The sequence below is a fragment of the Adiantum capillus-veneris genome, chromosome 16, assembly GCF_014529385.1.
Source record: "Adiantum capillus-veneris isolate H3 chromosome 16, ASM1452938v2, whole genome shotgun sequence".
In the NCBI taxonomy this organism is placed as follows: domain Eukaryota; kingdom Viridiplantae; phylum Streptophyta; class Polypodiopsida; order Polypodiales; family Pteridaceae; genus Adiantum; species Adiantum capillus-veneris.
The window spans coordinates 104839610-104857743 of record NC_140946.1 but is presented as its reverse complement, the minus strand read 5'-3'; the positions used below and the strand labels follow the sequence as shown (position 1 = coordinate 104857743).

The following is an 18134-nucleotide window of genomic DNA, read 5'->3' as shown; positions in this document are numbered from 1 at the left end:
CTCCCGCAAAGATGCTAGAGAAGAGAGCCCACCCTCGTATATAAGGGCCCTAGGCCCAAAAAACAGTTTACATGAAAAGGATGCGAACTAAAAGTGTTGCTAAATTAGGATACTTAAATGTGTAAAGGTTAGGAACTGTAGATCTACTAGAATTAACACAAGCCATCAAGAATGGACAACTTTGATGTGTCATATGATGGGTGACATTAAGCATCGCGAAGGAGTTGTGTCGTTCGTTCGGTGGGAGAGATCGGGAAGTGGGTATTCTTGATGCGTCATATGATGGGTGACACGAGCATCAAAAAGGGAATATTCCATTGGTCTGATAGGAAATGCGAATTGGAAAAAGGAATACGTGTAAAGAAAGACGCGAATAAAGATGGGTTTTGAGAAGTTTTTTCTAAAAAGTGGAATATTTTTAAGTGCTTTCCAGGAAAAACCGACAATTTTCCGCAAGGAATCTATGTTGCATTGCATCTATGCCTAAGAACTGCATCCAAGGACGCCTGGGAAGTGTTGTGTAGCATCGTTTTTCAGCTCACTGTGTTTTATTGAGTTTTTGAACAAGTTTACATCATTTTAAAAAATTTGACCAGCCTCCCACTCAATAAGTGGGCGGCCAATAATTAAAATAAAGCAAGGCTTCGTCTAAAAAAGACCAATGCTATCCATGGGGCTGAAAATAACGTGCGATTTCTTTCTCTTGCTCACGCCAAAACTGCCTCCAGCCCTCCCCCTTCTCTAGCAGTCCCTCTCTGCAGCTATTGTTGCCGGCACCACACCCGCTATTCCTGCCAATCCCAAGTGTCTATAAAGTTGCAAAATATGGAGGTGGCCCTACGTTCGGCAGAGATGGAGCTGGATACCCTCAAAACGCAAGTGATGCTGAGCAAGAAGGAGGAGAAACAGTTGAAGGAGGAAGTGACGACGCAGAAGCATAGCGTCAAGAAGTACATAACTCTTTTCGACATGGCAAGGCTTGAGGTGGAAGGAGGCTCCTGAGGAGCATCCTACGTAAAGGGTCAAAACGATTCCCTCTAGGAACCCAATGTTGTTGGCCTGTCGCAGATCGACCAACGAGGGGAGGGGCAATGTAGCAAGCCCGTTCCTCGCGGCGGCGGCCATGTACCTGCTGCCATTCATCATTTGGTTGGCTACCCCTCTTTGAATAAGTGCCAATCTGTGCACCCTGGGTCTCTGTCTGCTGTGCTAGTCCAATCCTGGGAGGCTCAGTATATGTCGTGCCGCTTTGCGGGCACGAGATGAAAAACAAAGTTTTTCTTGTATTTTTGAACTTTGACAAATCTATGATCTATGTTAGAACTGCTTATGACATCAGATTGACAGAAATGTATGTACTTCAGAGTGGGGTAAGTGGATGGCAGGTTGAAGATGTCTGAAGTGATGGTATTTTGCTCGGGATTGTAGAGTTTGAAGTGCTAAGAGAGCTGGTCCAGACAGCTCATCAAACGGAGTTGTAGAGTGTAAGATATTGAAGTTTGAAGCTAGAGTGCTTTGCAAATCCGAGACGGATAGGGCAAATGATGGCAGGTGGTCGAAGCCAATTTGCAGTGACAAATGTGCAGAGCTTATGATATGGAGCCTGTCAGTCTTTTCAGATTGGCAATTGGAGTCCTAGATGCCAAGTTATTTTGAAGTTTTGTTGGGGGTCAGTTCTGAGCCAATTTGACTGCATTGGGAAGTGTGTCATCATGGTGTTTTTGAAGCCCGACAAGGTTTGCAGAGGTAGTATGCGTTGTACAGAACTAGCCGGAACTTATAGTGCATCAATCGGAGCCCGGATTAGGAAGATATAGCAAGTTGAAGTGTGTGCCAGTTGTCGGCAGTGTGGTAGCATATAATTTTTTTGCCAATTTGAGGCGCATTGTTTGAAGCCTTCGCAAAGTCAGGATTTGGCGGGGATGGTACAGATCAAAGGCAGGAACCAGTTGTTGTGGTGGCACTTTGCGGTTCGGAGATTGGGCCTATGAGCATCCCACGGTAGGACCTTGAAGTGGTGGGGAGAAAAAAGTTTTTCTTGGGGAATGTTTTGAGTTCTTGGAACCCTTGAGGGCCAGGCTGTTGAGAGGGTGCCACATGGCAAGGGAGATTATCCCACATGCCTGGTCAAGAGCACACGGGTGAGAGTATATGTTGTGGGCCGTGAGCCTTGGGTTGAATGTAACGAGGAGAGAGACCTCCCTTGGCTTGTGGTGGCTATGGCGTGGCTCTATTGAGCACTGCGCAGAGACGCTAGTGGGCAGCGTTGACGGATCTTGCTGGTGCGGCGACGTGATAGCAATCATTGATGGCGCTGGTGTTGTCGACGTTGGACGGCGACAGTCGTTGCCGTTCGGCAGTGCTGACGTGGCAACCAGCAGGCCGTAAGGCCCGTTCACACGGTCAGTGGCCCGAACCCTTCTGGAAGCCAACTCCCCCCCCCCCCCCCCCCAACCCCCCACTAGCGACCTCGCTAGTGGTAAGGTAAGGGAGGAGTCGTATGAGAGAGGGAGATGAGCATTGAGAGAGGGAAAGGGAAATCAAGGCAAGTCAAAGTGGGGTCAAAGGCCATCCACGGGCCAGCTAGACTCCGGACAGAGGGCTCCAAAGTGGCAAGTGAGGGCCAGTTCATGTGTAAAAACCCCGAACGGTGCCGAGAGGCAGGTCAAGGAGCAAGGTGGAGATGAAAAAAAAGGAATAATATCAAATATTGAAAAATGCAACATCGCTAGTGCACCCTTCTCTCAAATCAAGCTAGAAGAGAGCAGATGGAGCTAGGGCATGCAAACGGGTCCAAAGTTTCCAAAATTGAAGTGCTAGTTGAGCCAATGAAAGTGAAGTTTCCGAAAATGAACAAGGCCTCCCTATAAAGGCCATTTTTGTATAATTTTTAATGCTTTTTGGCATTGTTGAAACGAGAGAAGCCCATTGAGTTGTTGTGGGTTCTTTCTTTTAGTTTTGTTCTTCAGAGCAGTAGGTGAGTATCAAGGGTCTGAAGGAGCGTCAGGAGCACGAAAGGACTCGACGGTGGTTCAATTTTCAGGAGCTTTCTGAACAAAGGGTTGCAATTCAAAGGACATACCGAAGCAGGCGTATGCAACAGAATTATAAAAGAGAAATCAAAAATCTAAAGTTGTATCACCTCTTGGTTGACAGCATCTCTCGTGACTCAATTCTATGTTTCTTACTACTTTAACAGTTAATAGCGTTCTTATTTACGGTCGTCTCTCTTAAACTCTCTCTAATCACCAGTATTACTTGTATTAAACCTTAATTAAGTCTATCTGCACTCATTTATCCTAGTTTGAGTGTCTACTAAGCTCTTGTCTACAGCCAGAAGCCCGGTGCTTTCCCGGTCGACCCTGGAGAACCGCACTCTTCGACAAATTTGGTGAACCCGACACGAAACAGAATTAGCCATTTCGTCAGGCCAAGATAATGGGATGCAACAATTTGTTGCGCTTATGCATCAACAACATCTGCACCATTAGCAGATGATGACTCAAAGCTGGGAAAGAGAAATGGAAGCTCGGATTCGTAAAGCTAGACAAACAATGACAAATAAATTGGGGCGGTTTGAAGGCCGTGATGTTTCCAAATTTTGTCAAATATACGAACACGCTATGGAAGACAAAAGAGCAAATGAGCAAGCTGCAGTGGAAAACTTTGTATTGGTAGTCGTGCCTGAACTGCAGACACAGGTTGAGGAGCTTCAGACTGCGCATGGGGGTACATGGGAACGTTCAAGCAAGCTCTCAAAGATGAATATTTTTTAGAAAATAAGGAGCGTGTTACGAAAAAAAGCTTTCTGAAGTGGGTGCAGCAACATAATAAGGGACTTTCTGCACCTGAATGATAAGAGAATTTGAAAAGAGATTTGGCCAGTTATCTGCAACCGAACGTACTGATCTGAACTCTGAAAAGGCAGAACTTTTTGTGCAGTCTGCAGACCTAAAACTGCAGAAGAGCTTAGTGGATCTCCTTGAGGATCCAGCAAGGGAGTTAGGGTTGAAATCAGATTGGAAAGAAGTGATTGATGCAGCCAATATGGTGGTGAAACAACAAAAAAGACTCCTGTGCTATTAAAGAAGAAGACCCCAAAGCTAGAGGAGTCATTCATGGATGAGCTTGTGAAGGGAATCCAAGAGTTAAACATCAATTTGAAAGCTGTAAAGCTTGAAGAAAAGGTTCAACAAGGCGGTCTACAGAGGGGAAATGGAAATCAAAATTGCATGTGGTGTGACAGTCTTGATCATGTCAAGAGTGAGTGCAATGAATTTACAGAAGCCAAGAGTAAAGAAAGGTGGTATGAAGAAGAGCATGGAAGAGATATTGCAGGAACATCATGCAAGTGTAGCTGAAGCATTGACTTATGGTGTGAAAATTGAAAGTAAATTACAGGGAAAACCTATTGAAGTTTCTTTTTTTTTTTTTAAACTTTCTGGCCATATGCTATGACAACGGCAAAAAAGGGAAAGGTCGGATATCAACAGCTATGCCAAGTGGGAAATTGCTTTAGAAAGACTAATGGGTGGGAAGATCTTGTAGACTCCCTCTCAGTATATGCATATATAGCAAGGTCTCAAAACAATGAGGCTTTTGTAGAAGAAAAGCGAAAAAGGGAAAAGGATCTGGCAAGAACTTCAAAGAAGACAACTAGGTCAGTAGTACAAAAGGAAAAAGAATCTAGCTCAAGTGTGTCTCCTACCCCATCTAATGTTCCAATGAATAAAGCAGAGAAAGAGAAAAAGGAAGGAAAACCTCGGGGTCCATCATACAAATGAAGATCTGTTATTGAACAGGCAATTGATGTGAAGAGGGTACTTGAGGAGCGGATTCTGAACAGTCGGATTGAGTTCATAATTGGTGAAATCCTAGGTATTGCAAAGCGGAAATTTCATGACAGCATCATTGATCTTATGAAGAAGAAGCGCCAGATATATAAGCAAACCTAGGCTAGCACTATTTGGCAGAAGAGCAAGGAGAACACAGGCCAAAGCGCAATAGGTTCCCCCTCTCTCTCTCAGCAAGACTCCCCCCCCTTTGCTAGCGTTTTTCAACAAGCTTCATCAGCCTTGCCTTGGCGAATCACATCAGCAAATTCAGCCTTGCCTGGAGATTCCCATCAGCATTTTCAGCCAGGAACTGTAGCAACAAAAGGCGCCCTCATTAGCGTTTTGGTAACCCTGCTGTGTAGCGTTTTTCAGCCAGCACTTTCAGCGTTTTATAGCAGCCAGCCAGCATTTTCAGCAGCCATCAAGTGCACTGTATAGCCGCATCTTCAAGCAGCTTGTTCCACGTTTTTGAAGCAGCAGATTGCAGCCCCTTATAGCGTCTTTGGACAGCAGTACCACAGGGATTTTTCAGTAGTATTTAGAGGATCAGACAGTAGCGTTTTTGAGTCCACAGAAGTCAGCTAGATCAGTGTTTTTTTTTCAGCATCATTTGCAGCGGAACGCATAGGCAAGTCGTCGCTGTCGACATCATCCTAGTTGCCCATTGCATCATAGTCTTCAAGGCATCAGAGTTTGTACGAGTTTGTGCAATCAATAGTAGACCACTCTCGCCATCGAGAGTGAGGCCTTCGGAGGAGGGTTTTACAACGTCCCGGTGTCGTATTCTCTTCTCTCTCTATCTCTCAGTCTCATGCACCTTCACGCACAGTGTCCATTCACTTTGTTTGTGTCCATTGCACTCTCTCATTAAAGAACGGAAGGCTCTCCCTTCCCTAAGTAAAAGGAACCTTAAGCACAATTCGGAGCACTCATCTTGTGCAAAGTTCATCTTTCATTCCGCTGCACCTTACATGGTATCAGAGCTTTGGCAGTGTTCTGTATCACTCAAGGAAAGAACCACAAGAACCACCGAAATTTTTTTTGCTTGTTGAGGTCGCACGAACCCAAGTTCACTTGGGCGTGTCGATTCCTAATCGTGTTTTTAAAGAGTGACAGGAAACCCAAGAAAGAAGGGCTTGTCCAGCCTCCCCTTGTGCCTCTTTTCACTCATTGAGAACGGACCGTGCACTTAGCGACCAGCCAATCGACATGAGGTGGGAAAAAGCAACCTTGGTGTGAGCGCAAGGCCGCCAAGGGGTGCACCCGCGGAAAAGAGCAGAACTCGGGTAAAGAGAAGATCCTTCTCTAACACAGATTACAAGCGAACGAAGAACCCCAAGAACTCAAGACCCACAACAACCCAAGTTCCTCGTAAACTTAAGAACCAAAGAACATAGTGTATGGTCATCACCCGAAGCGGAATGGATACTTTGCATGGAGGTGATGGGCATGAAAGTAGTGAAGAAGAATTTCCTCACCATGGAGGTTCTCCTGAACTTCCCCCTTCGCCATCTACGCGCGGGATTGCACCAAATCCTATGGAGGCCTTGGTAAAATCAATGATGGACATGATGGCACGACAAGAAGTGACTCTCATTGCCTTGGAACGCGAGCGCGATGAACGCAAAAAAAGAAAAACAAACAAAACGACGGCTATTTGAGCGTGAGCGTGAGCAAACGCGCTTGGAAGCCAAAGCAAGATGAGCGGCCTTGGAGGCCGATCGTGAGGTTCAGAGGGACCTCCGCACTCAAGAATTGGTTCGACAGGTTCTTGCCTCAAAATCCGAACCAGCCAAAGATGTTGGTAGTTCCTCAAGTGGCGCAAGCCGAGATTTGGACTCCAACAACCCAACCACAGAGAAGTTGACTTTCAGAAAGTATGATGATAAGATGGATGCTATGGTTACTCATTCTTGGTTGCATCAGTTTAATGCTTATTTTGCGACAACTAAGAAGATAGGCAATAGCAAGGTTTTGACGGAAGCTATGTACCTTGCCGGTGATGCCATCAATTGGTACCACGCATGGCAAGAGGCACAGCTAGCCGCGTACCTAGAGGAAGCCGACGAATTCACGCCCCTTTCCTTCAATTGGGCTTATTTCCAAGACAAGCTCAAGGCGCGGTTTATGCCACCTCAGTACCTCGCATGATCGAAGGACGATCGGCGCACTCTCAAGCAAAATGGTATGCGAGTTATGTCTTTCTCTAATCGTGTTTTGCAGCTCGGCACTCAATTACGCAAATCGGATGCGGAGCGCAAGGAGGCATTCCTTTATGGATTGGACGAGTATATCAAGTTTGATGTGGAGGTGCTTGATCCAATCGATCTCAACAAGGCGGTAGCGATTGCACTCGCACAGGAAATGAAGCACAATAAGGGAAAGTCTAAGGAGAACAAGACTTCTCAAGGAACCTCTCAGAATTCTTAGAACACGCAGAATGGTAAGAATGGTAACTCTTCTAGCCCATCTTCCTCTAATGCTTCGGAAAAGAACTCTAACAATGAATCTAAGGGTAAAGCTAAAGCACCTACAAAACCTAAGCTAACCCCGGATGAAAAAGCTACACAAGGAATTCTGGCACTTTTGTAGGTCTGTTCGCAGTTCGTGCATGCCCAGGCACTTAGAGTAGATGCATATCCTCTAGTTACACACAGCATGATCATCAGCATTACCATCAGAATCCAACAGAATCCATCAGGAGCTTTTTTCAGTGCATTAAACCTATTTTCCCTATTTTGGCATTTTTCACTTATTATTTTAAGTACTTTTGTTGGGAACTGAGGAGGGCAAATTGGGTAAGATAATATATAAGCACACCTAGGCTAGCACTATTTTGCAGAAGAGCAAGGAGAACACAGGCCAAAGCGCAACAGGTTCCCCCTCTCTCTCTCAGCAAGACTCCCCCCCCTTTGCTTGCGTTTTTCAACAACCTTCATCAGCCTTGCCTTGGCGATTCACATCAGCAAATTCAGCCTTGCCTTGCGATTCCCATCAGTGTTTTCAGCCAGGAACTGCAACAACAAAAGGCGCCCTCATTAGCGTTTTGGTAACTCTACTGTGTAGCGTTTTTCAGCCAGCACTTTCAGCGTTTTATAGCAGCCAGCCAGCGTTTTCAGCAAGGGCGATTTCAGCCATCAAGCGCACCGTATAGCCGCATCTTCAAGCAGCTTGTTCAGCGTTTTTGAAGCAGCAGATTGCAGCCCCTTATAGGGTCTTTGGACAGCAGTACCACAGGGATTTTTCAGTAGCATTTAGAGGATCAGACGACAACGTTTTTGAGTCCACATAAGTCACCTAGATCAGCATTTTTTGTCAGCATCATTTGCAGCAGAACACATAGGCAAGTCGTCGCCGTCAACATCATCCTAGTTGCCCATTGCATCATAGTCTTCAAGGCATCAGAGTTTGTACGAGTTTGTGCAATCAATAGTAGACCACTCTCGCCATCGAGAGTGGGGCCTTCAGAGGAGGGTTTTACAACGTCCCGGTGTCGTATTCTCTTCTCTCTCTATCTCTCAGTCTCATGCACCTTCACGCACAGTGTCCATTCACTTTGTTTGTATCCATTTCACTCTCTCATTAAAGAACGGAAGGCTCTCCCTTCCCTAAGTAAAAGGGACCTTGAGCACAGTTCGGAGCACTCATCTTGTGCAAAGTTCATCTTTCATTCCGCTGCACTTTACAGGAAGCATAGTGGACAACGGCGAGCTTCCAAGACGGGTAAAGCATGTCAGATTCATGAGGATGAGTACGATGGAGATGTACCTTGCAGCCATTTTACACGGATCATTGGGCTAGGGCTACAACTGAAACTTTGGTGAAGGTAGGTGATTCGGAGGAGCCGGTTGTCGCATTGGTAGATCATGGGTCAGAAGTAAACCTTATGTTGAAGAGCTTATATTTGAAAGGGAAGTGGCATGTTGATGTAGAACATGGGTGGCGTATCTGAGCCGCCAATGCACAATCAGGTGATTTGTATAATGCATGTCCTAATGTTAAAATAACTATAGGAGATGTAAATGATGAACAAAATTTCTTTGTGCAAAAGCACTCAACTTATCCAATTATATTAGGACAACCTTACATTACTGCAGTGCGAATGGAAACAAAAGTTTTGGATGATAGATCTACATATGCCAAGATCCGAAGTCTTGGTTGTAAGAAAGCAATACAATTTCTAACTGTTTGTGTAGACTATGCCAAGAACAGAAACACTTTAAGGGATCATCCATTGCCGAAGTTGACGAAAGAATTTAAAGAGAACAGGGGTTTCCAAGATTTTTTCCAAAAGATATTATAAAGCGAGACTTTGATGGTGCTTTGAAGGAGAAGTTCTCGCTAACAGCAAACATTTACACAGAGGTTTTTTCTTCAAGATTTCTGGGTTTGTCTTCAGAGGGTTCGGTATCTTACAGGAAATTCAATGACTTATGCAAATGGGAGAAGCAACATATTTGCAATGTCCAAGGTATGTTTCAGGAATGTGAGATATTGGATCTAAACAAAGCATTTGCAGGGATTTTCGAAGAATATGCATTTGTGGACAAAATGGGGGAATTGGATGCAACCATACAATCCAATGACTGGGATTGATATTGTTAATGTCACGTGACACATCCAACCCCCTGTGTCCGTGGACAAGCTACAGCACGACAAGGGTTCAATCAGCCTAGTCAGTCTAGATTTAGAAGTGATTTGGCATTTTTGTGAGTCTATTCGTAGACCGTGCATGCCCAGACACTTAGTGTAGATGCATATCCTCTAGTTGCACACAGCATGATCATAAGTATTCCCATCAGAATCCATTAGAATGAGTTAGGGGAATTTTCCAGTGCATTTAGCCTATTTTACCTATTTTTGACATTTTTCACTTATTATTTTTAAGGGACTTTTGTTGGAAAGTAGGTAGGGCAAATTGAGTAAGTTTGTATATAAGCAAACCTAGACTAGCACGAATTGGCAAAAGAGGCAACAGCAGCCAAGCTCAGAAGGCAACTTCTCAGTAAGACCCCTTGGTGGACTTCCCTCCAAGCAAGACTCAACCTAGCGTTTTCTTCATCTGCATCAGCCTTGCGTTTTCAGCATTTGGATCATGGCCAGCAAGTCCCTTGCCTTAGCATTTTTGCATCAGCAGATCTTCACCGCAAGCAAGCCCAAGCCTAACGTTTTTTGCAAAGTTCCATTGCCGGCAAAACAGCAAACATCAGTGTTTTCAGCCCTTGTCGTCGGCAACAAAAAACCTCAGGCCTAGCGTTTTTCGTCATAGCGAACTTCAGCCCTAAAGAGTAGCAGATTCAGCCCGGAAAGACCAGCAGTTTTCAGCCCTTAAGATCCTCAGTTTTCAGCCCTAACACCTGCAGATTTTCAGCGACAAAGACCTACAGAAACAGCCCCAGAATCAGCATTTTGGACTAGCCGCAGATTTCAGCCCATAGCGTTTTGGACAATAGATAAAAGATTGCAGATTTCAGCCCTTAGGTCGGTGTCGTCATCGACATAGCCTAGACTTGCATCAGCCCGTGCATCTCATTTGTACCAGTTTGTGCAATCAATAGTAGACCATTCTCGCCGACGAGAGTGGGGCCTTCGGAGGAGGGTTTTACAATAGTCTATGGTGTCGTATTCTCTTCTCTCTCTATCTCTCAGTCCCATACACTTCACGCACAGTATCCACTCACCTTGTTCGTGATCATAGCACTTTCCATTAAGAACGGAAGGCTCTCCCTTCCATAAGAACTAAAAGGAACCTTGAGCAAAATATGGATTACTCATCTTGAGAAAGAACAACATTCATTCCGCTACACCTTACAGTTAAGGTAAACTCTCTTGATATGTATGAGTTCCTTTTGCAATTCAAAGAAGAATTGGATGCAGAGGAGGTACAAGCGAATACAAAATACAAAACAATGGCAAAGGTCAGACCTGTGGCTATTCCATTGCCAAAAGACAGTTATGGAGAAAGCATCTCAACAGCCTATTCTCCGAACTACAGGTAAAATTGGGCATTCATTTACAGAAGAAACTCTCCAGGAATTGAAGATTGGTGATGCAGATTTTCTAAGTAAAGAAGAGTTTTTGAGAAATGTTAAAGAAGCATGGGAAGGCTTTTTGCTTTCCAACCAGGTGAGATCGATTGTGTGGATCATAGTGTTGTAGCTCCCATGGTGATATTCATTGTTCCACACCTGCTTTGGAATCTGCGATTTATTCCTGTTCCAAAAGCTCATCTTCCTAAGTTGGTTGAACTATTAAATGAAAAGATTAAGATGGGCATTTTGGAGCCCTCTTGTGCCCCTTACTCTAACACATGGTTTACATTTCCCAAGAAGAATGGTACATTGAGCTTTATATGAACATGCAACCATTGAACAAAGTAACTATCATAAATGTAGGGACGGGTCCGGTGGTTAATGATTTTACAGAAGCTTTTGCAGGTAGAGCCATCTATTCCATGGGAGACTTGTATTCAAGCTATAATCAATTTCAACTGGCTAAAAAGCAGGAATCTGACAACCATGTGTACTCCTTTGGGATTAGTAAGGATGTGCACATTGCCACAGGGTGCAACTAATTCAATTGCTCACATGATGAATGGGATGAACAAAGTGTTGCGAGATTTCATTCCTCAAATCACCATGCCTTTTATTGACGACGTGCCGATAAAAGGATGTGAAGAGGGTGAAAAAGATGAAATCAAAGATAAGAGGGGTGCAGATAGTTTGTGGCTAACCATATTGTTGATTGTGACAGGATATTATCAAGGCTTACACTCTCAAGCCAAAAGTCTATGTTTGGGATCAGAGAAGTTTTGATTGTGGGACACTTATGTGGACCATCTGGTAGAAGACCAAGCCCTGCCAATGTGGATGCTATTCAAAAGATGAAGGAGACATGCAATTCGATTACAGAAGTGTGAAACTCAGGAAGGGACAAAAGTTTGTTTAGAAAGAAGAACACTCGAAGGCTATTCGTTAACTGAAGAAGATGTTCCAAGAGGCTCCCACATTAAGGAAAGCAAACTACAAAAGCAAAAAGCCAATCATTGACGGTTGACACGAGTCCCACACATATTGGGTGGGCTATTGGATAGGATGACGAGCAAGGGAAAAGGCCTTGTGGTGGATATGGCGTGGCTCTGCTGAGCACTGTGCAAAGGCGCCAATGGGGTGTTGGCAGATCTTGTTGGTGCAGCAGCAGGCATTGATGGCGCTTGGTGTTGTCGGCGTTGGACGGCGACAGCCGTTGCCGTTCGACAGTGCTGACGTGGCAACCAGGCCGTAAGGCCCGTTCACATGATCGATCGGCCCAAACCCTTTTGGAAGCAAAGCAAGTCCCCTCCCCCCCACACTAGCGACCTCGCTAGTGGTAAGATAAGGGGAGGAGTCGTATGAGAGAGACATGAGTATTGAGAGAGGAAAAGGGACATCAAGGCAAGTCAAAGTGGGGTCAGGGCCATCCACGGTCAGCTAGAGTCCAGACAGAGGGCTCCAAAGTGGCAAGTGAGGGCCAATTCATGTGTAAAAACCCCGAAGGGTGCCGAGACGCAGTTCAAGGTGCAAGGTGGAGAGGAAAAAAGAGAAATAAAAATAAAAATAATCAGATATTGAAAAATACCAAGGGGCACTAGCGACATCGCTAGTGCACCCTTCTCTCAAGTCAAGCTAGAAGAGAGTAGATGGAGCTAGGGCATGCAAAGGGGTCCAAAGTTTCCAAAATTGAAGTGCTAGTTGAGCCAATGAAAGTGAAGTTTCCGAAATTGAACAAGGCCTCCCTATAAAGGCCATTTTTGTATCATTTTTAATGCTTTTTGGCACTGTTGAAACGGGAGAAGCCCATTGAGTTGTTATGGGTTCTTTCTTTCGGTTTTGTTCTTCAGAGCAGTTGGTGAGTATCAAGGGTTTGAAGGAGCGTCAAGAGGACGTAAGGACTCGACGGTGGTTCAATTTTCAGGAGCTTTTTGAACAGAGGGTTGCAATCCAAAGGGCATACCGAAGTAGGCATATGCAACAGAATTGTAAAAGAGAAATCAAAGATCTAAAGTTGTATCACCTGTCGGTTGACACCATCTCTTGTGACTTGATTCTATGTTTCTATTTGCTTTAACAGTTAATAGAGTTCTTATTTGCGGTCTTTTCTCTTCAACTCTCTCTAATCACCAGTATTACTTGTATTAAACCTTAATTAAGTCTATCTGCACTCATTTATCCTAGTTTGAGCGTCTGCTAAGCTCCTATCTACAACCAGAAGCCCGATGCTTCCCGGTCAACCCTGGAGGACCGCACTCTCCGACAGCGGGTCATGGTCTTCTGCAAGGAGAGGCCTTCGCAAGATGGCCCATCTGTCGGCATATGAAGCATTGGTTTGCAAGATCGGAATACTCCACACTCTGGCAAATCTAGCTGTTGCTCATGCTAGGCAAAAGAACTACATTCATGAGAATGTGGGTGTCTCGAATCAAAACGCGTACAGTAGGTATACTTGTTGCCTTGGCAAGGCCTGAAGCTGCCGTGCACAGGGTCTCCAAGATAGTCCAAATCTCGGAACCAATCCTCGATAGAAGCTAGCGGTACTCTCTCCTCAGGCCACGAAAACAAACAGAAATGGGCAAGTCTACTTTCTCGACAAGAACATTGGAAGCTGGGTCAAAATAACGGCGCCACTGCCGAAAGTGAGCCTTGACTGCATAGTTACAAGGAATAACCATTTTCAAGTCTCCATTCCTCGTTCCGTGTTTTAGACTTGAGTGTCCGTAATAGGGAATGGCGTTTCACACCCATAGTCGTTCCCTGTTCCGCTTTCCATTTTCCAGTTCCAGGTAAATATGCTTGACTGTTCTGATGGCCAAGGGTGCTCATTGAAATGATCGTGGAAGCCTTCTCGAGAGTCTTGAACTTCATCTGATAGTAACCACGCCCAAGGAGTTGTATGTCGATGATCTTTCCCGCCTCTAAAAGAAGGTAGGCTTAAAGGAGGTCGCGCACCTCACCTCAACTGGGTCAGGTGTAATCTTGCAGATGACAAAGGTGGCCTGAAGGCGCTCCACCCCTCCTACAAGGCTCGCTTATTCGATCGGCAATAGAGCAAGTCGGATAGTAGGCCCTGCACGGTCGGGCAAGAAGGCTTCATCAGAGTCCCTTTGGTGCAGAGCATGAGCCTCCATCTGTGTCTGTTGTTGTGAAGAGTCAACGTAAATGAAAGCAAGTTGAGAAGATGGCTAGTCGGTGCCGAAGGAAACGAGAACAACCGAAGAAAAAACGATGAGGCAACATCAACAATGGCGAGCAATGGCACGGGAAACAACATCGTGAGAGGGGGGAGGGGATTTGTGTGGGGGGTGTGTTGGGCTACAGTGAAAAAGCAGGGGAAAAGGAGAAGGCACACGATGGGGGGAATCACAGCGAGCAACGAGCTTATGTCTAGAAAATGTTGTTAGTGCATCAAGAGTTCCGAAAGGATGAGATGACTACACAAGTGATCCATGTGTGTCGCGAGCGTATCGCATTCGAGCCACATGGACAAGCTACTCCTACAAGTCAACATCCGCCTTAGTTAGTATAGCTTAGGATCTAGCCTAGTACTTTGTGAGCCTCTAGAAGGACATGCATGATCAAGAAGGTCGATAGTTGCATGTGGACAAGCTATACCTACCTCTAGGGTTTAGCACAACCTAGGAGGTGTTATGGCACCCTTGTGAGCCTCTACGCCATGTCCAGGCACTTAGAGTAGTTGGATACCCTCTAATTGAACAACCCAAGTCATTAGCATCGGCACCTAGTACCCAGCATGAGCATTTTCCACTTCATGAACCCAATTTTCCAACTGCATATGAAGCACCTCTTACCTAGCACCTATTTATTAAGAAGTGACTTTTTGTCTATCAAATCGTGGGGAATTTATAGGGCTGCTTGACCTCAGCTTGTTGCAGCTATATAAGGAGGCCAGGGGGCGCCATCTAGAGGCAGAAGACAGAGTCAGAAGCCAAGGATCACACGCAAGCAATGCACCGCAGGACCAGCACCTAAGCATCAGCCCTAGCGTCTTTGCAAGGATCGGCCCAACGTTTTTAGCCTTGTGCAAGACGCCAGATCCCCAAGAGTTCTCAGCCTTTAGCCTCGCAAATCCACCCATTTCTCGCACCAGTTCCTCGCGGGGAATCAACCCATTGCCATCAAACTAGCCAGTGTTTTCAGATTCAGCCACCAACGTTTTTGCATAGCCTCGTCGTCATCGTTACCACCACCGGCAGTTGCAGATTCAACCCTAGACAAGCGATCAGTTTTCATCCAGCTTTAGCCTTAGCGGTTTTCATTTTCAACCCTTAGCCGTCGTCGACATCATCTTCGTCGTCGTCATCAAGTACCACAACATCTAGAAGAATTGTACCAAACCTTGTGCAATCTAAAGCAAATACCTCTCTAGCAGTAGAGAGGGGGGCCATCTGGTGTCGTCTCTTCTCTCTCTTTCTCTCACAGTTTTCTACTCTTGTTTTGGTCATTGCACATTCTCTCTCTCTCTAAGGAAGGCTATCCCTTTCGCCAAGTAAAAGGAACCTTGAGCACTCACTCATCACTCATCCTAAGCTTACACCATCATTCACTTCCGTTGCACATTACATTGGTATCAGAGCTCTTTGGCAGTGTTCAGGATCATCACTCAAGGAAAGAAGCACAAAGACCCACAAAAAAAAATTTGCTTCTTGTGGTCACATGTAACCCAAGACCACTTGGGCGTGTCAATCCCTAATCTATGTTTTTGAAGAGTGGCAAGTAACCCAAGAAAGAAGGGCTTGTCCAGCCTCCCCTTGTTCCTCTTTTCCACTCATTGAGAGCTGACCTTGCACTTAGCGGCAAGCCAATCGACGTGAGGTGGGAAAAGCAACTTTGGTGAGAGCGCAAGGCCACCAAGGGGCGCAGGAAGGAGTTGAGCATGGGTAAGAGAAAAGCCTTCTTAAATGCAGATTGCAAGCCAAGAACCTCAAGAACACAAGAACCTCAAGAACTCACGAACCTCACGACCCTCAAGAACTCAAGAACCCAAAGTTACTTGTAACAAGCATGAAAGTGCTCTCTGCATAGTCACAAATTAATATTGCCAGGGGCACCCACAATCAATTCTCTCTAAGAGGAACTCAGACTCTCGCGTGCAAGTGATTGAGTCTTTTCAAATTCAAATTTTGTTGTTTCAAGTTCTCTATGATTCAAGCCTTCTACAGTACTTTCACCATGTATTAAACAAATACTGCCACCTTAAGTCATTAGTCTTCTGAGATCATTACTTCAGTTTTGTTGTTTCAGGTTCTCTATGATTCAAATCTTTGATGTTCATTCAGCACATGTGAAGTGTTGCCAGCCAGTTAGAACCCGCCTGTGTGTGCACACATATACGCAATTTTTGGTATTGCCATAAACCCAAAGGGTTCTATTGGGCATCTTGCACAAAATACACTTTCTTCTGCTTGTTTTCCCAGTAGCAAAAGCCAATTGAGCACATAGAGGCCCAACACGTTTATTTAAGAGGACATTGTTGCTCCACAATACTAAGTGCAAAGCAAAGATAGCTGAAGGAAAAGTCTACTTACCTTCACATGATAATTTGCAGCTATTTCGATTAGAGGAACCCTCACTACCAAGCCAAACTGCAAAATAACCAAGCATAACCAGTTTGTTGAATACATCAAGCTCCAAAACCAAGTTGTTGTCAACTGCAACAGACCTTTGTAGAGGTGATTCCAATGACTATTCCAAGCATGACCCCCAAAATAGCAGTTGCTACCAATCTCCTCATCTCACTAGGCTTCTTGGGGGTGCTACTGCACAAAGTAAGAACATAAAGTTCAATTGGCACGCCCACCCATGTTTGGATGGATGAAAATGCGTGTGTGTGTGTGTGTGTGTGTGTGCGTGTGTGTGTTTAAGAGTGCCGTCTCTCTCTGCAAACGAGTGAAGCACTTTCACGTTTTTAGATACCCACACAGCAGCTGCTTAGACATGAAAGAACGAGAAGGATCTTCAAGAAAATCAGTAGATTGGGAACCTGCGTGTAGCGGGGAGCATCATGAGCATAAGGCGCAGCGGCACATGCTCATGTGGAAGAACGCAAACTGCAGAGTAGAAAGATTGACACTATGTCCTGCAGGAATGAGTGGGTTTGCAACGTGGTGTATGTACAGCTTCAGCTCTCATCTGCAACAAATAAAGGTGACAAATAGATCTGTGCCGACGCGAGCATGCTATGTATTCTGCGTTCTTATGGTATCGTCGTGAGCAGGCTGCGCGTGTTTGCGCGTGTGCGCGTAGCTGTGTGTGTGTGTGTGTGTGTGCATGTAGAATTCAATTCGTCTGTTTGAATGTTCTTATGCGCTTTAGACGGGCAAATGTCAGCGCCCTGCCCTGCCGTTCAGTCGGGTACTCTCCAACTCTTTCAAGGGGATGTCTGAACTCTTAGGCAGTTTGGACCGTCAGATTAGGCGTCTTGACCAGTGACCACATGGAAAATGGCAAACACTTGGTGAGGTAGGTTTCGCACGAGGGTATGGGTAGACTTTTCCTATTGTCATGTTGTTCAAACGTTGCCTTTGTGAAGCTAACTTTACCAAACTAGCAAAATTGCCTCTCACAGGCAGCGTTTTGAGAGGAAGAGACAGGTGTGCAAGCTTCTTAGTTTAGAACTAGACAGAATTGTTGAGTGTAGAATAACTTTATCGTGCCCTCCATGTGAAAGCTCTCTTAGCTTGGTTTTCGTCAACTTAGTTAGGCCACTTTTACTTTTTCACCTTTTTTTCTAATAGAAATTACTGACTCACAGATTCCTCAATGTTATTTTTAAATATTCAAATCACTTGTAACGAGTAGTCAAGGGGACAACAATTTCAGTAAGGTTGCTCTTCAAAATGTACTGAAAGAATCTTTGATGAAACCTAACATACTTTCATATATCAAAATGCTTTATGCTTTTATTTACTTCTTTTCTTTTTTTGCAATACACGCAATTGTAAGTAGCTGAGTTATATCAACCCAGAAAGAAATGAACAAATATTCTCAAGCACATTAGGTGCCTTGAGGGATCATAATACACAAACAGGGCTACACCGTCCTTGAAAGTCAAGAGCTACTTCGATAGTTACATTTTGGTGTCTGGTAGATTCCAGACCCAAGAGGGCTCTGACTGTTACATTGTAGTCTTCATGTTTTCCAATAGAGATGATCACTTCCCTGCTTTCATGAATAATCTCATTGAAGCTTGCCGCCGTCGAGTGGTCTTTTTCAAAGATACGCCGGTTCCTATCCTTCCAACCTT

At 44.9% G+C, this 18134-nt stretch overlaps 1 protein-coding gene across 3 annotated transcripts in view; it reads right to left on the bottom strand.

Moving 5' to 3' along the window:
* The window catches only part of LOC147439572 (uncharacterized), a 63975-nt gene extending 46692 nt beyond the window's left edge, over positions 1-17283 (bottom strand). Inside the window, exons 1-3 of one of the 3 annotated variants that reach the window (XM_086485382.1) lie at positions 16872-17283; positions 16551-16647; positions 16417-16473 (exon numbers count right to left, since the gene is read on the bottom strand). In XM_086485382.1, coding sequence (XP_086341508.1) covers positions 16417-16473; positions 16551-16647; positions 16872-16900 — 183 coding nt within the window. In that variant the 5' untranslated portion in view covers positions 16901-17283. The remainder of the gene's footprint in view (positions 1-16416; positions 16474-16550; positions 16648-16871) is intronic. The other 2 variants (XM_086485380.1, XM_086485381.1) reach the window with 2 other exon arrangements.
* Positions 17284-18134: the final 851 nt, after the last annotated feature.